This window comes from Anas acuta, chromosome 28 (genome assembly GCF_963932015.1).
Source record: "Anas acuta chromosome 28, bAnaAcu1.1, whole genome shotgun sequence".
Lineage (NCBI taxonomy): Eukaryota > Metazoa > Chordata > Aves > Anseriformes > Anatidae > Anas > Anas acuta.
In genome coordinates, this window is record NC_089006.1 from 2,799,843 (window position 1) to 2,824,855 (window position 25,013).

Sequence of the window (25,013 nt, forward strand, 5' to 3'; positions counted from 1 at the left end):
GCCCTGAAATCCCCCCCGGCCACACAGCCTCACCCCCTGCTCCCAGCTGCTGGCTCCCCGGGGCTGTGACCGCGTCCTGCTCAGTCCTGCAGCATCGCAGCACGACAGCATCGTGCCCACGACCTCTCCCGAGCAGCGTTCCTTGCCTTTCCCCCCCGCCCACCGGTGGGTGACCCAGTTCCTCTTGGTTTTTAATTGCCCTTTGGCAGCCTCGGAAGCGTTGTGCTGCTACCTCCCCCAGGCTGCCTACAGCAGAGATGCCCCTCAAAGCCTCCAGCCGGTGCCGTGCTGTGCCTGCGTGTGCCCCGTGCCCCCCCGGTCCCTGCCAGCCACGACCACGGCGCTCCGGGCTGGGGCAGTCCCACACAGGAGGCAGCAAACACCCCGAGAGATCCCCCGACGCCTCGATCCGACAGCTGCCCAGATCCAGCTTTGCTGTTACACAAGCTGCGAGCAGCAGACTAAGCCCATTAATTACAGAGCCTCGTTAATTCTCTTCCTCTGAGCCCTGAGCAGCTGCGGTGGTGACTCTGCCATCCTGCTGCCCGTGCCTCAGCTGGCAGAGCTGCTGCTGGTGCCAAGCGGGGTCCTGGGGACCTGAGCGCAGCCGTGGCACGGTGCTGGTGGTGCAGCTGCCCCAGCACAGCACAAATCCTGCCCTCCCCAGTACACCCGCTGGGATCTCACCCCAAGCAGTGCCCTGCCCTCCTCGATGCCCTGCTCTGGGCTGGAGGAATGGGGGTAACGTGCCTGGGACACAGCGATGTCCCTGCAGGACCTCACAGAGGGGTCAGCAGAGCCACATGGGGTGGCTCTGGCAGGTCCCAATCCTTCCTCCGAGCACCCTGCAGCTCCCCTTCACCTCCCTGCGCTTGCCCCTAGTTCAAAGCCTGGACTGGGAGACCTTCGAGCAGTACTGCACCTGGCAGCTCTTCCTGGCACACAGCATCCCCCTGGAGACCATCATCCCCATCCTGCAGCACCTCAAGTACAAAGGTGAGCCGCCCCCTGGGGCGGGCGAGGCGCGGCGCTGGGTCACCGTGGCCCTGCACCACGGTGCTGAGGATGTGCAGTGCTGAGGATGTGTGTGCTTCCCTTGCAGAGCACCCCGAGGCGTTGTCCTGCCTGCTGCTGCAGCTGAGGAGAGAGAAGTAAGTGCTGCTGCGTGCTCAGCGCTGATCTGCGGAGCCTCCGGGGGCAGAAAGCTGGCAGGGCTGCCCCCTGGCACGCTGGGGGCTTAACCGAGCAGCATTGGTGCGATGGGGACAAGGAGATGCCACCCCCTCCTTGCAAAAGCAAAGGGGAAAAGCCCTTCTTGCTGGCACCGAGGGGTTCCCAGCTCTCTTTTGGGAGAGCCCACATGTGAGTCCTCACCCTGGAACCTCTCAGGGACAGAGCAGGGTGCTGCCTGTGGCCCTGCGGTGGCGGCTTTCCAAAGGCTGCAGCTCCTTGCTGTGACATTTGTTGAGGGCGAGCTCGCAGCCTGCTGAGCCCCAGCGCTGTTTGCCTGCCACCCTGCGTGCCCTGCAGCCCCATACTTGATGGGGGGCAGGCTGTCACCTGCCTCTCGGGGCAGGGGGGTGGTAGAGGTGCCTCAGCATTGCTCCGTGCTGTCCCTGCCCACATCGGCCGCGTCCCGCAGTGGATAGCACTTGATTTGTTTTCATTGATGCAGTGCGTGGGGCTGGGTCATCTAATCCCAGCTCCAAATGGTGTGAGCAAAACACAAGTGATGGCAGAGACGAGCTCCAGCCTCGCACACGCAGCAGCACCGCATGGTTTCCTACCAAGGAGCCAGGGCCAGGAGCTCGCTGCCGGCTGCTGTCGGGAGGGTCCTTTACCGGCAGCCTCAGGGTGCTGCTGGCCTCCCCTGGGACCTGGGACCCAGGACGGAGGTGCCAAGGCTGGAGCCGAGGGCACCCACCCGGCCTCTTCCTTCCCCCTCCCCGTTTCGCCGCAGGCCCAGCGAGGAGATGGTGAAGATGGTGCTGAGCCGGCCGTGCCACCCCGACGACCAGTTCACCACCAGCATCCTGCGGCACTGGTGCATCAAACACGACGACCTGCTGGCCGAGCACATCAAGTCGCTGCTCATCAAAAACAACAGCCTGCCGCGGAAACGCCAAAGGTGAGGGCAGCAGCGGGGGGCTCTGTGGGGCCGGGATGCTGAGGGGTCCTGCGGGACATCACCCGGGCACACCAGCCCACCCCCCTTTGGGCCAGGGCGGTGCCGTTGCCCACCCACACACGGGTAGAGCCCTGAGTGAGCAGCTCTGCTCCTGAGCTGACATCCCACCAGGAAGACCCTTTTGTTTTGAGTCTGTTCCCCGAGTTGTTTGGGGGAAGAGGGAAGAGCTTCCATTTCAGCTGTTGGTGCGTGCGGTGCCAAGCCGCGGCACTCCCCTGCTGCATCAGCAGCCTCCCCTCGGCCCCGCTGTGCCCACCTGCCAAGCAGCGTGATGTTTCTGGAGTGTTTTTGGGTGCAGATCTCCCAGATGTAGCCAACCACGCGTGCTTGGTCTCCCCTGGGACACTGCAGCCGTTAGGGTGGCCGGGGTCAGAGCCTTTTGGCACAGGGGGGCTGGAGGAGGCAGCTGGGCAAAGCTGGAGCCCGCAGGACCTTGCTCTGCTCCCCAGGCGCTTCCCCAGCCTTTCATCCAGCCTCAAAAGCAAACACCAAACCCAGAGGCAGCCTCTCCCGCGGGCACAGCCCGCACGGTGCCCGGCAGCAGCCACCAGCCCCTGCTGCTCCCTTCGCTGCTCCGTGCCCCTCCGCAGCAGCGTGCGCACCCCCGGCCGTGCCGCAGCCCCTCGGTGCCGGGGGTCTCCTCCTGCAGCCCCCCCGGTGCTGGTGCTCAGCGGGCTGCCAGGCCGGGGCCGGGCGGCCCTTTGCTGGAGTAGGAAGGACATCTAGTGTCCTGGGGAAGCAGAGCAGCACCGCGAGGGCTGCGTGTCCCCAAGGACTGCTGGCAACCAGCACCAGGACAGCGTCCGTCCCGCTGGCACCGCGGGGTCCCCCACATCTCCTGTGAGGCTGCTGGGGAAGTCAGCTCGTCCGTCGGTTCCCTTCTCCTCCTCCCCGTTAATTAGCCGTCCTCTGCAGTGGAACAACGCAGCTCTTTTCCCGGCGTTTCTGTTCCAGGATCCGGGCTGAAGCCAGGTCTAATCCCTGCTAATTAACCGGCAGCCAGCTGAGGCTGGTAACGCCCGGTGCTGGCACCGCACCGTGTCCTGGGGCTGCACGCAGGGCGCTCAGTGCTCCGCGGAGCCCCCGGGGAGGAGGCGGCGAGCACCCTGAGCAGGATTCATCCCCTTACTCCCAGAGCAGACGGGCTCCAGGCATCCCTCGTGTGTTGGGGCAGGAGGAGAGCCCTGCACTGCTCTGCACCCGCAGGGTCAGGGCAGAATCACCCCTGTTATGGGTGCTGGTCCCCACACCCCATGGCTTGAAGGACAGCCCCGTTAGCTCCATGCCCTGCATCTCCTTGGGGATTTGGGGGTTCTCGGTCTTCCCTCAAGCACTGCACGAGCTCAAACAGCTCCTGCAGCCCGTCTTTGGGGGGACAGAGCAGGGATGGGGTTGGGGTGTGCAGGAGGAGCAGGTCCGTGGCTCCTGCCCCCCCCCAGGACCAACTGCGCTCCCGCTCTGCCCCCAGCCTGCGCAGTTCCAGCAGCAAACTGGCCCAGCTCACCCTGGAGCAGATCCTGGAGCACCTGGACAACCTCCGCCTCAACCTGACCAACACCAAACAGAACTGTAGGTACCGCCGCCCGGCCCCACCGCCTCGGGGCATGTGCAGATCCCAGATGGGGACTGGGATGCTCCAGGATGCCCAGACCCCCCCGCTGGGCTCACAAAACCCTCAGCACCCACCTGGGGGGCCAAAAACCTGCCCTGGGGGGTTGACCCAGCTCCTGACTCCCCTTTTTCTGTTTCCTCAACAGTTTTCAGCCAAACCCCCATCCTGCAGGCCCTGCAGCACGTCCAGGCCAGCTGCGACGAAGCCCACAAGATGAAGTAAGTCGGCGGCGCCCGTCCCGGTGCCCACGCCCGCCCTGGCAGCGCCTGACCCCGTCCCCGCTTCCTTCCAGGTTCAGCGACCTCTTCTCCCTGGCCGAGGAGTATGAAGACTCCTCCACCAAACCCCCAAAGAGCCGCCGAAAAGCCACCCTCTCCAGCCCCCGCAGCCGCAAGAACGCCGCCCAGCCGGCCAACAACGAGGAGGAATCGGCCTCCAGCAGCGCCTCGGTAAGTGGGGGGCTGCAGAGGGGCTGCGTCTGCCAGGGACCCCTCCCATGGTCGTGACCACCACTTCCTCCTCTCCCCCCGCACAGGAGGAGGAAGACACCAAGCCCAAACCCACCAAAAGGAAAAGAAAAGGCTCCTCGGCCGTGGGCTCGGACAGTGACTGAGGGCGCAGCCCTGCGGCCGCTCTCGGACAAAAAGCCATCGCCAGGACGGAAAGCAGAGCGCGCGGCCCCTCGCCCGCTCTCTCTGCATCCCCTCCGCCAGCCTCGGAGCCCCTGGGGACTGGGGGGCCCCCCCGGCCCCCACCACGGGCGCTGTGCTTCCACGCCAACCCTCCTCACTCGACTTCGGTAACGGCGGCGGCCGGGGCTGGAGCGCGTCGCCCCCAGACCCCAGGACCTGGCCCCAACCCCTGCCTGGCTCGAGCAGCGGATGGGGGTCCCCAAGGAGGGGCCGCAGCGGGGCCGAGCCCCCCCCCTGCCCTAGCAGGGGCCTCGGGGCAGGCAGCCCCTGGCTGTCCATCCCCAGCCTCCTATTTTCATATAAAAAATGTAAATAAAGGGTGCGAACCAGCTGCCTGCGCCGGGATGCTTCGGGGAGGGGGACGGAGGGGCCGAGGGCGCAGGGGCGCTCCCCCCCCCGGGGCACGGAGCTGCTGGGGGGGGGCTCGGCTCCGTGGTGCCACCCAGGCTGGAGCTCATCGCCAGCACGAGGGGGGGGGGCCGCTTTCCATTTTCACCCCCAGAGCTATGAGCGATTTTTAAGTGTTTTTAAAAAAAATAAAAAATAAAACTCTTCCACTGTTTTGTACCCGGCGCCCCAGCTTTGTGCCGCGGCTCCTGGAGGGCTCCGTGGTGCCGAGCCCCCCCCCCGACCCCATCCCATGGCAGCAGCCCCCCCCCTAAGTGCAAGGGGGCTGTGGTGCAGCTGCCCCCCCCCCCCCCCTCCCCAGCCCCTGAGCCTCGGGGGTGGAAGTGGCCAGGAGCAGAAGGGGGAGGCTGGGGGGGGATTGGGGTGAAATGGGGGGGTTGGGCTGTGAGGGGGGGGCATTGGGAGGGGGAGAGATGGAATGGGGGGGACGTGTGGAGGAGGATGAAGAGAAGGGTGATGTGATGCGATGGGGGGGCTGTGGGGAAGGGCACAGGGATGAAATGGGGGGGCTGGGGCCGTGGGGGGGGACGGGGGTGGAATGGGGGGGGCGTGGGGAGGATGTTGGGGACACGGGGGGGCTGTGGAATGGTGGGGGGGGGATTGGGGGAGGGCACAGGGATGGAATGGGGGGGTTGGGGCCGTGGTGGGGGCACGGGGCTGGAATGGGGGGGCCGGTGGGGGGAGGAGGAGGAGGAGGGCACGGCGGGGGGAAGAAGGCCAGGGACGAAATGGGGGGGCGCAAGCAGGATGGGGGGGGTTGGACGGGGCTGGGGGGGGGGCGTTCCACGGCGGGGCCAGCCCCGGGGAGGGGGCGGGGCGGGGGCGGCTCCTCCCGGGGGCGGCCCCAGCCGGGCTTGTCGGTGGCGGCGGCGGAGGGGGGGGGGGCGTGTGCGTGTGGGGGGGGGGGGTCCGGGGGTCGCGGCCATGGCGCTGGTGGCGGTGCTGGTGGCCGGGCTGGCGGCGCTGGCGCTGCTGCAGCGGCTGCTGTGGCCGCGGCTCTGGGCGGACGCCGCCTTCGTGGCGCGGGCGGCTCGGTGCCGGCGGCGGGCGGTGGCGGCGGCTGGGGGGGGGGGTCCGGGGGGGTCCGGAGGCGGCAGCCTCGCGGCTCGGTTCCTGCGGGCGGCGCGGGCGGCTCCGTCCGGCCGTTCCTGCGGGTGGCGGCCGGGCCCGTGCCCTACGGGCGGCGGCGCGGCGGCGTGGCGCGGGTGGCGAACGCGCTGCGGGGGCGGGCGCTGGGGGGGGGCGGCGGGGAGCTGGGGCCCGGCGTGGCCGTGGGGCTGCTGGCGGGGAACGAGCCCGGTTTCGTCTGGGGTTGGCTCGGGCTGGCGGCGCTGGGGGCCCGGCCGCCTTCCTGGGCACGGCGCTGCGCCCAAAGCGCTCCGGCACTGCCTGCGCGCCTGCGGGGCCAGGGCGCTGCTGGTGGCGCACGGTGAGGAGCTGGGGGGGGGGCACCGGGGGCTGCTGGGGGGGCACCGGGATGCTGGGGGGATGGGGGGTGGGGTGCCTGGGATGATGGGAGGAATGGGGGGGGGGATAGCGGGGAGCAGGGGGGGCGGGGGGAGAAAGGGATGGGGGCTCCAGGGGGTCAGGGATGGGTACTGGGGTATGGGAGTACTGGGGTGGGGGGCTGGTGGGCACCAAGGATGGGGGCACTGGGGACACCGGGTAATGGGGCACTGGGATACTGGGAATATCAGGGATGGGGGCGCAAGTGGAACCAGGGGACTGGGGGTACCAAGGGATGGGGGCACTGGGGGGACCGGACAATGTGGCACTGGGATACTGGGAGTACTGGGGATGGGGGACTGGGGGATCCAAGGGATGGGGGCACCAAAAGGCCAGGGGATGGGGGCACTGGGAGCACTGGGTACCAGAGCTAAGGGCACCAGGGGTACCCATGGGATGGGAGCACCGGGAGGCTGGGAGTACTGGGAGAAGGGGCACCAAGAGGTGGGGACATCCAGGTACCGGGAGGACTGGGGGAACCGGGATACTGGGATTACTGGGGGAGGGAGCACCAGGGGTACTGGGATACTGAGGTACCAGAGGGGCACCAGGATACAGAGGTAAAGGCAGTGGGGGTGTTTAGGAGGTGGGGACACTGGAGTACTGGGATGGAGGAATAGGGGGTTCCAGGGATGGGGGGTAGCGAGGGGTCATACTGGGGTACCAGGGGCATGGTGGGTGGGGGGCACTGGGGGTCCCAGGGGTACCGACAAGGCCACTGAGGCAGCAGAGGGATGAGGGGTGCCAGGGTACTGGGGCACAGGGGTTGGGGGTACTGGAGGTACCTGGGTACCTTGGGGGTACTGGTGATGGGGCCATGGTGGGGGCAGTGGTACCGAGCCCAGGAGGGCCACCCGGGATGGGGTGGGACACGGGGCGGTGCTGGGGGGTCACTGGGGTGTCTCCAGCATGGGGGCGATGCGAGGTCAGGGAGCTGGGGGTGCCCAGGAGGGTCCCAGCCACGTGCCCCATCCCCTTGCCCCGTGGCAAAACCAGGGCTTGGGGTGCCCTGGCTAGGAGGGGGAGGTCCCCAAAGGCTGATGCCACCCACAGGTGGGGGTCCCAGCTTCTGCCCCACCAGGACAGGCTTTGGGGGTGTGTGGGGGGGGACTGGAGCCATGCCCAGGGCCTGCCCCCACCCCATCCCACGCCCCCCTCCCCAGACCTGTTTCCCATGGTGGAGCCGATCCTGCCCAGCCTGCAGGAGGAGGACGGCATCGTGGTGTGGGTGCTGGGCGCGGGGCCGTACCCCCCCGGCGTGGTGGCCCTGCAGGAGCTGCTGGATGAGGCCTCGGAGGAGCTGGAGCCCGAGGACGTGTGGCAGCCCGAGGACATGAACGACACCTGCCTCTACATCTTCACCTCGGGCACCACCGGTGGGGACGGCGCTGACGGGACGGGGACAGGGACGGGGGCACCGCAGGGAACAGGGCCCCGGGGCAAGGGGGGGCTCAGCAGCATCCTCCCCCCTTTCCCCCCCAGGTCTCCCCAAGGCCGCCCGCATCTCCCACCTCAAATCCATCATGTGCCTGAGCTTCTACGAGCTGGTGGGCGCCTCCAGCCGCGATGTGGTGTACCTGGCACTGCCGCTCTACCACATGGCCGGGTCCCTGCTGGGCATCGTCGGCTGCATCGGCATCGGTGGGTGAGGGGTGCTGGGGACCCCGGGTGGCATTCGGGGGAGTGGGGGGGACGAGGGGGGGGCTGATTCCTCCTCTTCGTGCAGGGGCCACGTGCGTGCTGAAGGAGAAGTTCTCGGCCAGCCAGTTCTGGGACGATTGCCGCGCCGAGGGCGTCACCGTCTTCCAGTACATCGGGGAGCTCTGCCGCTACCTGGTCAACCAGCCCCAGGTCTGGGGGGGACCTGGCGGGGGGAGGCAGGACCAGGAGGGGTTCCAGAGCCCCCCCCTCAATGCTGACCCTGCCTCCCGCAGCGCCCCGGGGAGCGGCAGCACGGGCTGCGGCTGGCGGTGGGCAGCGGGCTGCGCCCCGACGTCTGGCGGCGCTTCCTGGAGCGCTTCGGGGCCATCCGCATCGTGGAGACCTACGGGCTGACCGAGGGCAACGTCACCCTCTTCAACTACACCGGCACGCCAGGCGCCGTGGGGCGCAGCAGCTTCATCTACAAGGTGCTGGGGGCACTGGGGGGGACGGGGACGGGGGCTGGGATGGGGAATTCCGCGTCCCCGTCCCCGTCCCAGCATCCTGACGCCACGCTCCCCAGCTCTTCTCGCCCTTCGAGATCGTGCGCTACGACGTGGCCGAGGGAGCCCCGGTGCGGGACAAGGCCGGGCGCTGCATCCGCGTGGGGACGGGTGAGGCGGGGGGGCCGGGGACGGAGCTGGGGGGGGGTCCCAGGGAATTTGGGGATCCCAGGGAATTTGGGGATCCCAGGGAGGGTGGGGGTCCCAGGGCCATCCCCCTCACACAGCCCCGGTCCCCGCAGGCGAGACGGGGCTGCTGATCGCCCCGGTGACCCCCCGGACCCCCTTCCTGGGCTACGCGGGCAGCCAGGAGCTGTCGGAGCAGAAGCTGCTGCGCGGGGGTCTTCACCGAGGGGGACACCTACTTCAGCACCGGTGACCTGGTGGAGCAGGATGCGGCCCAATTCGTCCGCTTCCGCGACCGCACCGGCGACACGTACAGGTGGTGCTGAGCGCGTGGCCCCCACCCCACCTCCACCCCACGGGGACCCCCTCAGAGCATCCCCCCCATCACGCGGGGGTGCTCAGCCCCCTTCCAATCCCCCCCCCTCCAGGTGGAAAGGTGAGAACGTGGCCACCACGGAGGTGGCCGAAGCCCTGGCGGCCCACGAGGCGCTGCAAGAAGTCACCGTCTACGGTGTCAGCGTGCCAGGTAGCGCTGCCCCCCAAAGCCACCCCGCTGCCCACCCCCACCCCACCCCATCGCCCCGCGGTGCCCCCCCAGCTCTGCCCCTCGCCCCCCAGGCCACGAGGGCCGTGCCGGGATGGCGGCGCTGGTGCTGCGCCCCGGCTGCCGGCTGGACGGTGCCGGGCTCTACCAGCACGTGGCCGAGCTGCTGCCCCCCTACGCCCAACCCCGCTTCCTCCGGCTGCAGGTAACAGGGTTGGGGGGGGGACACACGGGGACAAGGGGGGGGGACAGCGGGGAGGGGAGGGGGCCCAGCACCTCCGTGTCGCCGCGCCAGGAGCGCCTGGAGATGACGGCGACCTTCAAGCAGCAGAAGGTGCGCCTGGCGCAGGAGGGCTTCGACCCGGCGCGCGTCCCCGACCCCCTGTTCCTGCTGGACGAGGCCGCCCGCGCCTACGTGCCCCTGAGCCCCGCGCTCTGGGAGGACATCGTGGCCGGCCGCAGGCGCCTCTAGGCCGGGCCCCGGTGCCCCGAGGGGCCGGGGGGGGTCCAGCAGGGGGTGGCCCACGGCGCTGTGGGGTCCATGTCCGTCCTGCAGGCCCTAGGCCCGTCCTGCGGTCCTCATGTCTGTCCTGCAGCCCCCATGTTCATCCTACAGGCTCCGTGTCTGTCCCACAGCCCCCACATCCATCCTATAGCCCCCACATCCGTCCTACAAGCCTTATGTCCGTCCTACAAGCCCCATGTCCATCCTACAGGCCCCACGTCCATCCTATGGCCCCCATGTCTGTCCTACAAGCCCCATGTCCATCCTATAGCCCCCATGTCCATCCTACAGGCCCTATATCCGTCCTACAGGCCCCATGTCCATCCTACAGGCCACGTGTCCATCCTACAGGCCCCATGTCTGTCCTGTGGGTGTCACGCCCATCCTACAGGCCCCACATCCATCCTACGGCCCCCATGTCTGTCCTACAGGCCCCATGTCCATCCTACAGGACCCATGTCTGTCCTGTGGGTGTCACGCCCATCCTACAGGCCCCATGTTCATCCTACAGGCCCCGTGTCCATCCCATGGCCCTCACATCCATCCTACAGCCCCCATGTCTGTCCTACAAGCCCCATCTGTCCCGCAGTCCTCACACCCGTCCTACAGGCCCCATGTCCATCCTGTGGTCCCTAGGTCTGTCCTGCAGCCCCCACGCCCATCCTACAGTCCCCATGGCCATTCTGCGGCCCTCATATCCATCCTACAGCCCCCACATCCATCCTACAGCCCCCGTGTCCATCCTGCAGTCCTCATGTCCATCCTACAGGCCTCACATCTGTCCTGCGGTCCCTGTGTCCATCCTACAGGCCCCATGTCCATCCCACAGCCCCCACATTTGTCCCACAGCCCTCACCTCCATCCTACAGCCCCCATGGCCATCCCATGGCCCTCACATCCATCCTACAGGCCCTATATCCATCCTACAGGCCCCACATCGAGCCTGCAGCCCCTATATCCATCCTACAGCCCCCATGTCCATCCCGTGGCCCTCACATCCGTCCTGGGGTCCCCACATCTGTCCTGGGGTCCCCCCATCCATCCTACCAGCACCAGCCCCCCCCCCAAACCTCCCTGTGTCCCCCCCATGGGGCTCCTGCCCCAGCCACCGGTGCCTTCCCCCTCCTCGGGGCCCTTTCTACGTAAAATTCTCCCATTTCGTTTTTTTTTTGGCAAATAAAGACTTTTTGTAGCAAACCTCGCTGCTGCGTCTGTCACCCCCCCATCCCACCCCGCGCTGGGTGGGGGGCACCCATGGGAGGGCACCAAGGCCAACAATGACTCTTGGCCTCAATTCGGGGGGTTTTGCCCCAAAAAAAAAGGCCGGCTGGGCCACGCGCCCACCTCCCGCAGCCCCAATGCACCACAGCAGCCGCATCCAAAGTTATAAATCATTCCTTTCTTTATTAAACATAGCTTGCAAGTGATAAATATTACAAAGTTTTTTTTTATTATTTTTTTTTTAATTTTTTAACTCCTTTCTCCAAAAATTAGCTTATTATTTGTAACCAGTCACTGCGGAACCAGTTGGCAGTATTCAAACGGCTTTTTGCTTTATTTTTTTTTTTCCTTTTTCAACCAGATTTTTCAAACACAATGCAGAAAAAAAAAGAAAAAAGAAAATGGGGGGGGGAGGCTGGGGGGGGGGCGCATTAAATTGTGCAGTTTCACACCTCCTGCTCAGCTGCCACCCCTCTTTTTTTTTGGGGGGGGTCTCTCATGGCTGCCCCCCCCCCCCCCCATGCTCACACAGGGGTGACCCTGGTGCCCCCCCCCCCCCCCGAAAGGTGACAGAGCTGGGGGGGGGGGGGCAGCGGTTTGGGAACCATGGGGGCAATTTGGGGGTGGGGGGTGTGCAGGGAACCCCCCAGTGCCCGAAATGGGCAATGGGAGCTGGGAGGGGAGAGTGAGGGGGGGGGCTCTGCAGGGAGGGGGGCTGCTGGAGATTGGGGGGGGGTCCCCAGTAAAAAGGGGGAGGATGCTGGGGGGTGCAGCCTGATCCTGGTACCCATTTGGAGTGTGGGGGGGGATGCAAACAACCTCTCCTAGCAGCTTTGGGGCAAAATCTCTGCAATTTGGGGAGGGTGACCAAATAACCAAAGCTCCTGGTTTTGATATCATTTGGGGAGGGGGGCGGATGGGGATTGGGGGGGGTCGGGGGGGGGGGGGGGGGGGCGAGACGAAGGAGGCGGCACACCGCAGGTTGTTATAGCTGTATATTGTATATATGCCAATGCAATAATAAAAACAGTGCAAATACAGTTACAGTTCAGAATACTCGTCCCCCCCCCTCGCCCCCCCCTCTCGCCCAACCCCCCCCCCCCCCATCCCCAACGCTCTCCCCCCCCCCCCCCAATCCCCAGGCCCCCCGCTCCCGGTGCTCTGCGGGAAGCCCCCCCCCAGGCCCCGCCGTGCTGGGAGGGGGGTCGGGGGGGGGGGGGGGAGCTGGGGGGGGGTCGAGGGGGGGGCATTTTAGGGGTTGGGGGGGGGGGGGTCGGGAGGAGGGGGGGGGTCCTGTCGTGTGTGTGTGAAGGCACAGATTTGGGAGGTGGCCGCCGCCACCAGTGCATCCCCGCCGCCCCCGCCCCCCTCCCCATTTTTCGCCCCCCCCCCCCCCCCCCAGCCCAGCCGGCCCCCCCCCACTTTTTGCACGGTTCATGTCACACGCACGAGGCCACACTACGACAAGGACGTGACAACTTCCACAACACCCATGGCTAGGCTGGTTTTTTGTTTCTTTTTTTTGTTTGTTTTTCTGGTCTGGTTCTTTTTTTTTTTTTTTTTCCTTTTTTTCCTTTTTTTTTCTACACAATGTACAATTTTTTTTTTTCATTTTTTTTTCTTTTTTCTTTTTTTAATGTGTCAAGAAATAGCTTATATACACGAATGAGTCCTTGTTATAACATTTCGGCAGCAATACCATAAGCTAATTAAGATCTCGTCGGGGTGGGGAGGGTGGGGGGCGATGAGGGGGGGGAGGTTAGAGGTTGGGGGGGGGGGTTACGCCTTTGGAGGAACCAAAAAAAAAAATTAAAAAATAAAAATAAAACCCCAATAAGCATTTTTTTTTTTCACAAGCGGCTCTACACCTAGCGGTAAAAGAAAAGCTAACAAAAGCGGGAAGAAATCCTTAGTTCTGTATCCAAAAAAACAGGAAAAAAAAGAAAAACAACAACAAAAAAAAAGGAAGAAATGACGATTTTCTACCGTACATCACATCCAGGGGGGGTGCAGGGGGGGCCGGGGGGGGGGCTCGCACGCGGTGGTCAAGACGAAAGCAAACCGGGAGCTGCGCATCCAACGGGGGGGGCCGGGGGGGGGCCAGGACCCCCAGGGGGGGCTGGAGCGGGGCCGGGACCCTCCCCAAATTTCCCTTAGCACCATGAAGCTGCCAGCCTGCCCCGCAGCGGGACGCTGTGCCCCCCCCCACCCTGTACCCCCCCCCCCGGCGGCAGAGACTCATCTCCGAAGTATTGCACTTTTTTTTTTTTTTTTTCTTTCTTTCCTTAAATTTTTAAAATTTCATCTCAACCAATGCGCCCGGGTCACCTCGTACCTCTCGGCAACACCTGATTGGGGACAATGGCACTTAAACGAGGGCTGGGGGGGGGGGTCTGTGGGGGGGGGGGGCGATGAAACCCCCAAAAGTCTCAGCTGGATCCAAGGGGAACGGCCAAGCGGGCACAGCCCCCCCCCGGGCAAGAAAAAAGGGGAGAGGTTGGGGAGGAACCCGGGGTCCCGGGGGGGGGATTTGGGGGGGGGGGGGGGGCCAAGCCAGCTAAAAGAGAGTAAAAAACAAACAAAAAAGAACACACACAAAAAATGTGTATATATATATAGGTTATATATATATATATACATGCCACTACGCTTCACTAGTGTCCCCCCCCCCCAAAAAAAAAAATCCTTTTGCTTCTGGAGGGCCCCGGGCGGGGGGTTTGGGGCGCCCACACCCCTCGGGGAGTAAGTGCTCATCAAATTGAGGGGGGGGCACCGAGGGGAGATGGCTGGGGTTGGGTGGGGGGGCACTGCCCGGAGTTGGCCCCCCCCCCCAAGTCCCAAAATTGGCCCCGGCAGCGCGGTGCCGGGGTGGTGATGGGGCGGGGGGGGGCGCCCCCAAAAAGCGGCTCCCTGCGGGCGGCTGAAAATTGCACGAGAAAATTTTAAGGTGAGGAAGAAGAAAAAATATTAAAAATAATAAAAAAAAATCAACCACACACACACACAAAAAAAAAAAACAACTCCGGGGGGGGGGCAAGGGGGGGAGAATGAACTCCCTGCGGCCGCCTGCGGGGTCTGCTCCATCGCGGCGCTGGGGGGGGGGCAGCTTTGGGGGGGGCAGCGCGGGGACCCGGGGGGGGGGGCACGCTCCAGCTGCCCGCTTCTGCTCTGCGGAGGCCGAGGAGGAAGAGGAGGAAGAGGAGGAGGAGGAAGAGGATGGGGGGGGGGTGGAGGGGGGGCCGTTAGTGTGAAGGTTAAGTGCAAATCGAGCATTTCTCCGACGACTTCCGCGGCTTCTCCTCGCTTTGGGGTTTTGCCACCAGCGGCCGCAGCCCAGCCGTGCCCGGGGGGGGGGGGCTGAGAGGGGTGTGTGGGGGGGGGCCACAGCCACGAAGGGACATTGAGACCCCCCTCGGGGACCCCGAGACGGCGGCCGGGGGCTGCCCTCCTCCGGGAGGGGGCCGCGGAGCAGCTCTCCTGGCTTCTTCTGGGGAGCAAAGGGAAACGAGCACCCTACCGGCGAGGACGGCCGTCCCGGCTCCAAGCCCATCGCAGCGCTTTGTGCCCCCGTTTTTTTTCCCCCGGGAGTCAGCCCAGGCTGCCCTTTGGAAAACAAAAAACCGGTCACTTTTACGGAAAGTGGATGACCCTTTACAAGTCTCTGGAAAGGAGAAAAAAAAAAAAAAAAAAAAAAAGAAAAAAAAAAGGTTTTAACCATCCATTTAGCAAAGGAGGAGGAAAGGGGGGGAAAAAAACAAAAAAAAAACAAAAAAACACAACACAATTAAAAATTCTATGCTTTGTCATTACAAAAAAAATAGCATAAAACAAGCTTTAACACATGGATAGTGCTGACTTCAAGCAGACATTGTTCTGACCTCGGGCAAAGGAAGTGACCTCTCACTGCTATAGAAAACCAAAGAAGTTAAGGTTTGGAAAAGGACAGGTCGCTGAAGGTTTGAAATGGGATTTTTTGTTTTTTCTTTCTTTTTTTTTTTTTTTGTGTGGATTTTTTTTTTTCCGTTTTGTTTGTTTGTCGTTTTTTTTTTTTTTCGTTTCGTTTTGTTTCTTTTTTTTGTCTTTTTTTTTTCCCCATGTACGGTAGGCACCAGTACAGGCACTGCATGCGACGGAGGTGGGGAGGAAGGGATTTGGGAGGGGGGGGGGGGGCGCTCAGCAGGCGTTATTTCTGTCCGCTGATGGACTGCGATATAGACCGGGGGGGGATCATATCTAAAAGGTATTCCCGCTGCCGGTCCGCCAAACTCGACGCTTTGTGGCCTCCGATGCCAGCGTTCAGGTACGCAATGTTAACACCTGCAGAGGGGAGAGAAAAGCAGCTGGGGACTCCTCTCGGACGTGCAGCAGCCGGGGGGGGCGGTGGATTTCCCCCCCCTGACCTCCCACCCGCCCGCTCCCCGGGGCCGTTACCTGGCATGCCGAGGAGACCGCCCGCCACCGAGAGCTGCGGCGCCTGCGCAAAGTTGGAGAGCATGGAGCGGGCAGAGGTGGGGATGCCGCGCTGCAAAGTGCTCTGGGGCTGCGGAGCCTGCGGGGGGAGAGAAGAAACAAGGGGACGTGAGCCGACGGCGTGCCGGGGGGGGACGGGACCCGCAAGGACCGGGTGAGCCGGGGGGGGCTGAGTCTCTCCGGAGGAGCCCAGCTGGAGGATGAGGAGTCGGACACAGCCCAGCCCGGTGCACGGCAGCGCGGTCCCAGACGGGTCACCGGGACTCCGGTTAGGAGCAACCGCGGAGTCCAGGGGAAAAAAAGCAGAGTGCCCAAGAGCCTAAACCCACTGGGAGGACCGGGAGAAGGCAGCGGGGTGCTCACGGCTCCCTCGCTGCAGGGGGGCTCGCTGCGCCCAGCCAGCTCCCAGCCAGCCCAAATCCTGCCCGTGAGAGGTGAGGGTGATTTGGGGACGGGCGGGAGCCCCTCACCTGCCGGAGCGTGTGGTGCCTCATGATGTTCTCCTGCTTGCTGACGCTGGAGACGGCAGGAGCCGCAGTGGGGGACAAGGCCGCCTGCTGCTGTAGCCTCTGCTCAATTTCCTGCAAGGAAGGAAGAGGAGAGGAGAGGCCTCAGGTGAGGGGGGGGAGGCTCAGACCTCACCCCGCGAGGTGAGAGCCCTGCCCCAGCGGGTGGCATCCCAGGAGCAGGGCAAAGCGGGTTCCTCCCACGGGCTGCTGTCCCCATGCGGTGCAATCACAGCTTGATTTGAAGCCCCGCTGCCCACTTAGAGCTCAGCCGCGTTCCCAAGGTGTGACTGGAACTGCAGGCTCGCTGCAGCCAGCACCGACAGCTTTTTTCTCTCTGCACCCACTTGTTACAAACAGCCCAGGGAAGACGACGCCTCCTGCTCCGAAACAGGCACGTCTGACTTGTCAGCAGCCGGATTCCGCTTCATCTTGTGTGTTTTTTTTTTGTGTGTTTTTTTTTTAAGCAGTTCACAAATTCTGATTCCGGTTTATTCCCCCCCAGGGCCTCCAAACAAGTTCTGCAGCACCAATTTATCACGGGAACCCAGCGAGTCGTCCCTCCCCCCCCCCCCCCCATTTTCGTTTTCGTAGCCGAGCGAGCAGGCAGCAAGCGGTTAAGCGACTTCCCTCGAGTTCCAGGAAGTCAGTGGCAAAGCGGGGAGAGCAGCCAGCTGTCCTGACTCAGCCCTCAGCCCACTCTGCCTCCCACTGCTGTCAGCGGGACGAGTCACCGAGCCGGCACCGAGGAGAGGCAGAGCCGCTCCTGGAACACCCCGCGCACGGCGGGAGCAGGCAGCGCGTCCCCAAGGAGAGGTGAAACTCCTCGAGGAGCCCCAGCAGAGAAACCAAAAGGATGGAGGTGCACAAAGGGAGGGGAGCAGCGGCTCCCGGTGCCCCGAGGGGGAGCCGGGTTCACCCAGCAGGTTCGCCGTGCGCGCCAGGCACTTGCCTGCTCCTGCTGCAAAGCCTTGACGAAGGCGTTCTTCAGCCGGTTGGTGTGCTCTGCCTTCAGTGCCTTCTTCTGGTTGGAGGTCATGCACTGCTCGCACAGGATCTTGCCATTTTTCTCCTGCTTCCAGTGCGGGGTGAAGTCGGTGCGGCACTGAGCGCAGACGAAGGGCTCCACACGCAGGAGGGACGCGCAGCTTTTCCCTGCAAGGCGCCAGGAGCGGGAGTTAAGTGGGGCAACGGGGCAGCTGGGCTCTTACACCGCCTCCTCCCACCTCGGGCACAACACCAACGCAGCATCGTGCACGGCGCCGGCACACGAGGGAAGGTGCCAGTGCTCCAAGGGGTGGAAGAGAGTCCCGGGAGGGCTGCACGGTGGAGGGAAGGGCGAGGTGGGAGCTGGTGGGGCTTCCCGGGAGCTTACAGCCAACAAAACCCCGCTGCCAGCATCACAAGGAGCTGCTGCTGCCCCTAGGCCTTGGCACCCCCAGCACGGGGACCCTCGGGGCTCCCACGGGAGCAGCCAGCAGCCAGAGAGCCCCTGCCCAGCGCGGGCTGTCCCTTCCAGCCTCTCGCACCTCCCTTTTGCAGGGGTTCTCGCCCCAAAATCGCTGCCGTGGGCTTTACGTAACCCAGTTCGTGCAACTCCGCCACCAGCTAATCGTCCCGTTCCCATGGCAACGGGCAGCAGAGCCCGAAAACGGGCCGAGGTGCTCAAAAACCAGGGCGAGGTGCTCAAAAATGGGGCAAGACGCTCAAAAACCAGCCACGGGGAGCTTGGGGCTGCCGGGGACGGGCAGGGGCACGGCCCCTCGCTGCGGGGACAGGGACAGCAGCCGGCCACGGAGCCCGGGTGCTCCCAGCTCGGGGGCTCAGCGGGTTTTGCATCTCAGCTCCCCGACATTTGGGGACAGGGACGGGCCCGGGAGAGCCCTCCCCACGCCCAGGCCCTACCAGGCGGGTTGCACCGGCCACCGAGCCTCGCGGCACAGCCAGGGCTCGCGGGAGGGCTGCAGGCTCGGCACATCAAGGCTGCTGCCGGGGAGAGGCTCTCCCACAGCACCAGCCCCGCCAGACGGGCTCCGTGCCCGCGGGGCAGGCAAGGAGGCAGCTCCCGACTGCTGCGGGGCCAGGCGTGGCTGGAAAAAAGCTGCAGCAAGAGGGGATGGAGGACAAAGCTGGGTACGGGCAGCAAGTGCTCGCCTGCAGCCCCCAAGCCGCGGGTTTCAGCGTTGTGCAGAGCAAGAAGGGGATGGAAGGAGCCGGCTCGTGGTAACGCTGCCGGTGCCGAAGCAGGGGAACGCTCCCCGGGGCTCACCTTGGCTGTCGATAACGCTCTGTACCACCTCCTCCAGCCCCACCATGTAGATGAACTCGCTGTTGGCTGCGCTCGGCAGGAAGTGAAGCAGGGGCGCGGGCGGCTTCGGGGGTGGGATCTCCAGCAGCGTCTTCTCCAGCTGCTTGCGCAGGGCAAGCTTGGCGGCTGCCTGGGAGTTGGCGGCGTCGTTCAGAGCACTGGGGCTGGGGAGCGGAGACGACACCCTGTTCACAGTGCCAGGCTGGATGTGAGAGGCAAGGTTCATATAGATGGCTGAAGACGACGTACGCTGGCAAGGAACAGAAGAACTTGATTGCTGGGAGGAAGAGGAGAAGGGGATTAATGTAGGGCTGGTACTTGGAGCAGGAGAGAGCCTCGTGCGCCCCGGATACGGCTCAGCTCCTAAAGCAGCCCCCCGACAACCCGCCCTGTGCCTGCACGCCTTGTGAAGGGGCCATGCTAGGACTCAGGAGCACTGAGCACGGCTCAGCCCCTCCGAGGAGCCAGGCACGAGGCAGGTGCCCACGGAGCGAGGCGCCCGGCGAGGCTCGGCGTGGGGAGCAGCCCGAGGACCCTGCAGGTGAGGGAAGGCGTTGAGGAGCTGCAGGCCCAGCGGTGTGTAGGCAGCTCCGCGCGCCGTGATTCACTCGCTGGCACCATTGTTCACGGCAAGTTCTGCTCCTCCACCTTTTGCTTCACCGAGCTGGCGCGCGCCCAGGCAGCATCCCCGCTGCCAGATGGTGCCCGTCCCTCCCACACAGGTGCTCCGAGCGTGCCAATTCCCTCCTCTTCCATTTCCAGCAGCTTTCCTTCGGCATCCTCCGTTCGTTTGGATTCGCGGTCCCTCCGGCACGTGACGGTAACAGAGCACAAAGACTTCTGCTGACCTGATGCTGCAGCTTTCGCAGTCTTTTGTGATAAGAAGCCATCAGCCTGCAACCTATTTGAGCACGGCTGCTGCCAGCCTTTCACGGAGCCTACCTGTCTCCTGGGGTACCAACACTTCAACGCTTGCAAAGGAGAAAATCCCACACAGCAACAAACTGGCTCAGCAACTCAAACAGGGTCAACTACCAAAGCTCGGGGGACAGCGCTGCGTTGATCGAGAACAACACGCAGAAGATAAAACAGAAAACTGGGGCAGACTGCTTGAAGCCGGCTAATACCCGGCTGATTGTGAAAAAGGGCAGAGAACCGAGCTAATCCCAAACCAGTTGGTCTACCGTAGGTCTGAACTAATGGTAGAGCCGATCGGGGATGACTCACGCAGATTTAAATGAGAAGATGATGAATTAACACCAATGAACTTGCAACTCTTCTGTAAGAGGCTGTTGTGTTTTTTTGTTTGCTTTTTTAAAATCAGACGTGCAATTACGTTCGACAGTTGCTCAAATGCAAGGCTTTTGGACCGTTGTGGAGTCACGTTTGTAATTTATACGGATTTGCACTAGAGCATCGTTAGGACAGATTAAATGGCTTAAGAACTGGCAACAACCCCTGAAAGGAGCCAGGAGTGGTTGTTAACCTGGGCCCGCAGAGCCACACAGCGTGGCAGCCAAGCGTTGTAGCCCGGGACAAGGAAACAAGACTGTGCACAGAGCACAGGGGCGCATCCCAGGGAGCTGGTCTGTGCGCAGGAGAAGGGCTGTTTTGCTTCATGCAGCACCGAGGAGACCAGTGCTCCAGCTGGGAAGTGGTATTTCTTTCCTCTCCACTGCCAGTTTGACTTCCAGATGTAAAACGGATGGGTTTAAGTGTCCGGCTCCTAGAGCTTGGCTCAGTCTTCCTCTTCAGGGAGAGGAACAGGGGCTGCTCCCAAAGCGGTCACCTCGCTGCACTGGGGCCTTGGCGGCACCGTTTGGGTGACCCAGCGTGGTGGAAGCTTTCCATTAGCTACCATCCCACTCCACACACGGGTCAGGGATGTTTCCCTGTGTCCACACTCTGGACGCGTTTCCAAACCTCACTGCGATGACTTCACCCTGAGCCCCTCCACGGCACGCACCGGGCCCGGAGGCGCCTCCTATTTCCCTTCCTGGCCAACCCCACGGGGCAACTGTGCCCAAAGAGCGGCGAGTCGGGGACCTACCGGCTGGTAGTTGATGGCTGGATTCATGCTTGGAGTTGTAGTGCGGATGAGGCCAGGCTTAGGAGGAACGCGCTGCCCTTGTAACTGGGCAGGGTTCGGAGCAATCACACGCTGCGACATAAGCATATGGGGCAGAGTCGTGTTTGTGGCAGACCTAATGACACTGTGACCCTGTCAAGAAAGGAAACAAGAAGGAGATAAAGAACTGGAGGCAAAGCAGGGTTTTTAGTTCCCTGAGCAGGCTCTACGACAGCCGAGCATCTCCACTTAGCCGAAATTCACGTTACGTTCAAAGGAGAGAGACTGCTCAAAGACCCCACTTCTCCTCCAAACATTCTTTACTTAAATAACCACATTCATTTTGCCTAAAACAAGGGTGTCTCACGTTAACATACTCCTATTTTCCTCTCTAGGCCGCAGGCCACGATGGTTCAGGAGCTGATTCTCCAGACCCACCTCCGTGGCCTATACTGCATTAAACACAACCGAGCCGATTTGATCAATATGTACAAATGCAAGGGAAAAAGGACAAAAAAAACCAAAAAAAACCCACAGCAGGCAGTTTGCCAGCTAATGCTGGCAGTGCCGGACACAGCGTGGGGCTCAGTGAGGGGCTCGGGAGGTCCCCAAGGAGGCCGAGGGCCAGGGCCAACCTGCCCAGGGTCCGCTCATCTCCGTGCACCACCAGCAGGGCTCTGCTGGGAGGAGGGCAGGTGGAAGGGCTCGATTTTTTTGTGTGTCTTAAACCACTCCTGTCTGACAAGCTTTCTCTGCCCCCCCCTTTATTTTTTTTTAATCTATTTTTTTTTTCTAGATGAGGTTCTTCATTGTCATACGCAAGAAAATCTTCACAAAGCCCCTGCAAACAATGCGTTTCCTCTTCCCCTCCAGCCCGTTTCCTTTACCAGTCCGGTCCCACTGTGAAGCCACAATAGACCTGACCCCAGAAGCGTTGCCATAGCAAAGCAAACAAATGCCACCAACAAAGGAGATGGGTAAGGGAGGGAGAAGTGATCAGCAAGGCTGCAGCCAAAGCCTTCGGCAGAAGCACGAGGAGGCCACGGGCAGGCAGCTGCAGGAGGGACACCGCAACGAGCTCCTGCACGGCCCGGGCGCCTTCCTCCCAGCATCTGCTTTCCCAACAGCATCACGGGGACGTCGTGCATCTCATTTCTGTCCCCCGGCCCCCTGCCAGCAGGGCAAAGCCCACGGGGTGATGCCGCAGAGCCCTGGGGAGGCAGCAGCCGAGCGAGGTGCTTTCACCCACAGCTCCGGCTGGTGACATCCAGAGCGAGCACGGAGAGGTAGGCGGCTGGGCCGGCACCCCGCTCTGCCCACAGCACTTTCCCAAAGAAGGGGAACATTTCAACCCCGTGTTTTGTTTGCATTTTGCTTCCCCCTCTTCCTCTGCCCATTCTGTGCTGTTTCAGAACGCTGCCGAGCCCTCCCGGCCGCTAAGTGCAAGCTAACAGCTTTCCTCCTGCAGCCCCAGAGCTTGTGTCACCGAGCAGCAGGCAGCTTTCTTCAGGGTCAGCACCAGCCCCTAAATTCAGCTCCTCCCACCTCCTGAGCTGCTGCTGGAGGAACCTCCAAGCTTTGTGACCACTTTTCTGCTCAGGGTGCTGAGAAGTGCCAGCATTTATCTGCCTCTTGGCAAAAGCACCTTAGTCAGCCAGGAGGACTGATGTGCACGCGGCGGAGACGTTCGCTCATTCACGCACACCTGAGGGTGATGTGGGGCCCTCTGCACAGCAAACGGCCTCGGGAAGGCTCACCTGTAATGTCCTTAAGTTCTGAGGCTCAACCCCCTGAGCTCCAGGCCTGGAGGGAAGCTTGGACAGTCCCTGCTGTCCCACGTGAGCAGGAGATGGCTGGACAATAGACGCCGCATTCTGGACGACCGGAGTCTGGATCGAGAGAAAACAAATACTGGGTCAACGCGGTGCTGGAAAGGAGCTGTACCAAGACCCGAGGCCAGCTGGTGCTCAAATGTTTCAGAGCTGCACAAATTCACCTCCCCAGCTGTCCGCACGGGCAGCACGGTGGCCTGGCCTGTGGATTCGCTACGCACTTAGCTAAGAAAGATCCCACAGGCACAGAAGTGGAGTAAAGGAAGGTCCAAAACCAGCGAGTCCTCAGCATTTCTCCACTAACAGGCTGCTTTATAGCACCCACCCCCCCAGCCAGCCCCAAGCGCTGCTGCTCAGAGCTTCACCTTCTGTACCACGTTCTCCTTCTGCAGCTGGCTTTGTCTCAGTTTCTTCAGCAACACAAGCCTGGCCTCCTCCAGCCGGAGCTCATCCCGGAGCTGCTTGATGAGCTGCTGTCGCTCCTCTATGCTTTTACCCTACAAGCACACCGAAAATCAGTCAGAATTTGCACAGTCAAAACCTGCTGCTGTGCCTCGATGGCAAGAGGGCATTAGGAGGGGTTACTAATTAGGAGTTTGTAGCACAGGTAATGAGCCACCATGACCAGAAGTGACCACGTTGCTTGGAAATCCCCCCCGGTTCCCAAGCCCTTCAAAAAGCGCCCCCCCTGCAGCAGGAGGGCTCCCCCTGCTCGCTGCCCCCACTTCTCAAGAGCTCCAAGGAAGCCCTTACCTTGAACATTTCAAGATTTGCTGCCTTAAGTCTTTCTTCCATGCGAGAGCTGGACCGGGGACTGGACGCCTCATTGTCGGAGAGGACAATTATATCTGGAGAAGGGGTTAATCGCCCCCTGTCCTGGTCGCTGCGGGACAGAAGGGAGAAAAAAGATTGAGCCGTGACTCCAAGAGCTCAGCAGTGAGCTGGGAGCTGGGAGCTCGCTGCTTCTTGTTCTGTCACGAGCAGACGGCCAGCGCCAGGACAGGAGCATCCTCTGCTCACAGGTGATCGCGTTGGGAAGGGAACGGGCTCGCTGGAAATTTTCCTGCACTGGGGTGAAAGGTGGATTGCTCGGGTGTTAATGAGCCACGGAGCAAGCAAACAGGGAGAGACATCCAGAACCGGGAGCTGCGAGGAGGGGGAGCAGCAGTGACACTGCTGCCTGGTGCTGCTCGTCCTTACCCAAACCCAAACCCATCGTCCTCATCCCACCCCCTGAATGACAAGGATGGGACACGTCCCCAGGTCAGCGCAGACGTAAGCGCCCCGAACCTCCCTCACTGCAACTCTATTTTAAAAGGCTGCCCGTGAAGGGAAGCCTGAGCAAACACCCTGCGCAGAGGCAGGAGACCCGGCTGCACCGTGACCTAGAAACCGGTCAATGAAAGGAGCGGAATGACGAGAGCCCCTCGCTGGGAAAAAAAAAAATCAAAATCAAAATCAATGCCGTGCGCCGGCAGCACCCGAGCGCTGCTTCGTTTGTTGTGGCATCGTCCTGAGCGAGGAGATGCTCCTAAAAGCCCTTTCCTATCGCTGAGTCAACACGATGGTGCTTGGAGAGCCTTGGAAAACGCTCAGCAGTCGGGGGGAAGCGGTGAGAGCAGCGCAGCTACGACGGCACCGGGCTCGCTGCCACCACCACTGGAAGGTCTCCGAGGCTGCAGCAGGGAGGAGATGCCCGGATTATCCCATCCGGGGCTTCGGGCTCGGAAAAGCCAGCACGAGCCACAAAGCCAAGCCCAAATCCCCAGGCTGCAGTACTCCAGGGGCCGTGAATCCAGCCGGGATGCCAGGAGCCTGATTCATCCCGCTGCCCCCACGGGACACGGCCCGGGGGCCGTTTCCCTGCCAGACCCCGAGGGCTGGGTTTGGTCTCAGTACCACTGGACGAGGGTTAGGAGAGGAGCTCTGCTGAGGTCGGTCACCACCAGCGGGCAGGCTCCTGGCCACACCGGGGCTTTGTGCCCGCTGCAGGCTGCTGAGAGCAGCACCTGGGGGTCTCCGGGGCAAGCCCCCAGCACCAGAGAAGGTCCAGGACACCCCACAGGGAGGGACTCGACCCTAAAGCATCCCCCAAAGCACCCCGGAGGAGCCCAGCGCCGGGCTCTGCTTCGGGGTTCTCCTGGAGGCGCTGCCGCCGCGCTGGCAGCCGGTGGTTGTCTTGGACGAGCACCCAGCTACGTCCGGGCTGTTTTATTTACATTCCGTGGAGGCAAAAAAAAAAAGGCAAAAAAAAAAAAAAAAAAAGCCAGCGTCAAAGCCAGACAGGGGAAAACGGGGCCATCTGCAAAGAATTGCTGAATATGTCAGGATTGTTTTATTTACTTTTGTCGAGGCAAGGGCGTAATTACAACAGAACTACTGGAAGGAAAGCTGCGCTGCTCGTGCAGGAGGCAGGCAAAGGTGAGAAGGGAAGGAGCCCGTTCCCAGCCCGCCCCGGTTAATGACCCTTTATCAGCTGGCAGGCAGGTGACAGCACCTCGCCCTGAGCCTTCTCCCTCTCCTTAGGGCTGGCCCCCTGTGAAGCTGTCACCAGGGGCAGGTTTTGGTCCCAGCCTCTCCCAGAAACCAAACCAAAAAGCTCAGGATTTCGGGTGCACGACCCAAGCTGCTGCAACCACCTCCAATTCTGCGGGGTCCAAATCCAGCCCCGGCACCCGGCCGGCCCCTCTGCTTCTTGCCCCATGTCCCACCAGCTCAGCCGAGGATCCGCAGCACAAAGGATCTGGGCACCACCACTGCTCCCCAGCATTTAGCACCTCCAGCAGCCAAAACCACATCAAGGGGCCGGATATCCCCTGTGCT

At 62.7% G+C, this 25,013-nt stretch overlaps 3 protein-coding genes across 5 annotated transcripts in view; 2 read left to right on the forward strand and 1 right to left on the reverse strand.

Moving 5' to 3' along the window:
- INTS3 (integrator complex subunit 3) overlaps window positions 1-4,823 on the forward strand; it is a 37,176-nt gene extending 32,353 nt beyond the window's left edge. The window contains exons 24-30 of the mRNA XM_068662773.1: window positions 883-996; window positions 1,103-1,151; window positions 1,961-2,128; window positions 3,657-3,757; window positions 3,946-4,018; window positions 4,093-4,249; window positions 4,336-4,823. Coding sequence (XP_068518874.1) covers window positions 883-996; window positions 1,103-1,151; window positions 1,961-2,128; window positions 3,657-3,757; window positions 3,946-4,018; window positions 4,093-4,249; window positions 4,336-4,413 — 740 coding nt within the window. The 3' untranslated portion in view covers window positions 4,414-4,823. The remainder of the gene's footprint in view (window positions 1-882; window positions 997-1,102; window positions 1,152-1,960; window positions 2,129-3,656; window positions 3,758-3,945; window positions 4,019-4,092; window positions 4,250-4,335) is intronic.
- Window positions 4,824-5,772: 949 nt separating this feature from the next.
- On the forward strand, window positions 5,773-10,986 carry SLC27A3 (solute carrier family 27 member 3). The gene is given in 14 exon segments (XM_068662909.1): window positions 5,773-6,035; window positions 6,038-6,244; window positions 6,247-6,270; window positions 6,273-6,329; window positions 7,570-7,782; window positions 7,889-8,047; window positions 8,133-8,257; window positions 8,341-8,535; window positions 8,631-8,721; window positions 8,853-8,947; window positions 8,949-9,052; window positions 9,165-9,262; window positions 9,355-9,485; window positions 9,576-10,986. Coding segments are annotated over 14 exon segments (1,887 nt in total). The 5' UTR covers window positions 5,773-5,824; the 3' UTR covers window positions 9,753-10,986.
- Window positions 10,987-12,549: 1,563 nt separating this feature from the next.
- GATAD2B (GATA zinc finger domain containing 2B) overlaps window positions 12,550-25,013 on the reverse strand; it is a 34,935-nt gene continuing 22,471 nt past the window's right edge. For all 3 annotated transcript variants that reach the window (XM_068663275.1, XM_068663276.1, XM_068663277.1), the window contains exons 3-11: window positions 22,944-23,073; window positions 22,556-22,687; window positions 22,116-22,247; window positions 20,341-20,511; window positions 18,252-18,567; window positions 16,935-17,137; window positions 15,947-16,057; window positions 15,438-15,555; window positions 12,550-15,323 (exon numbers count right to left, since the gene is read on the reverse strand). In XM_068663275.1, coding sequence (XP_068519376.1) covers window positions 15,190-15,323; window positions 15,438-15,555; window positions 15,947-16,057; window positions 16,935-17,137; window positions 18,252-18,567; window positions 20,341-20,511; window positions 22,116-22,247; window positions 22,556-22,687; window positions 22,944-23,073 — 1,447 coding nt within the window. In that variant the 3' untranslated portion in view covers window positions 12,550-15,189. The remainder of the gene's footprint in view (window positions 15,324-15,437; window positions 15,556-15,946; window positions 16,058-16,934; window positions 17,138-18,251; window positions 18,568-20,340; window positions 20,512-22,115; window positions 22,248-22,555; window positions 22,688-22,943; window positions 23,074-25,013) is intronic.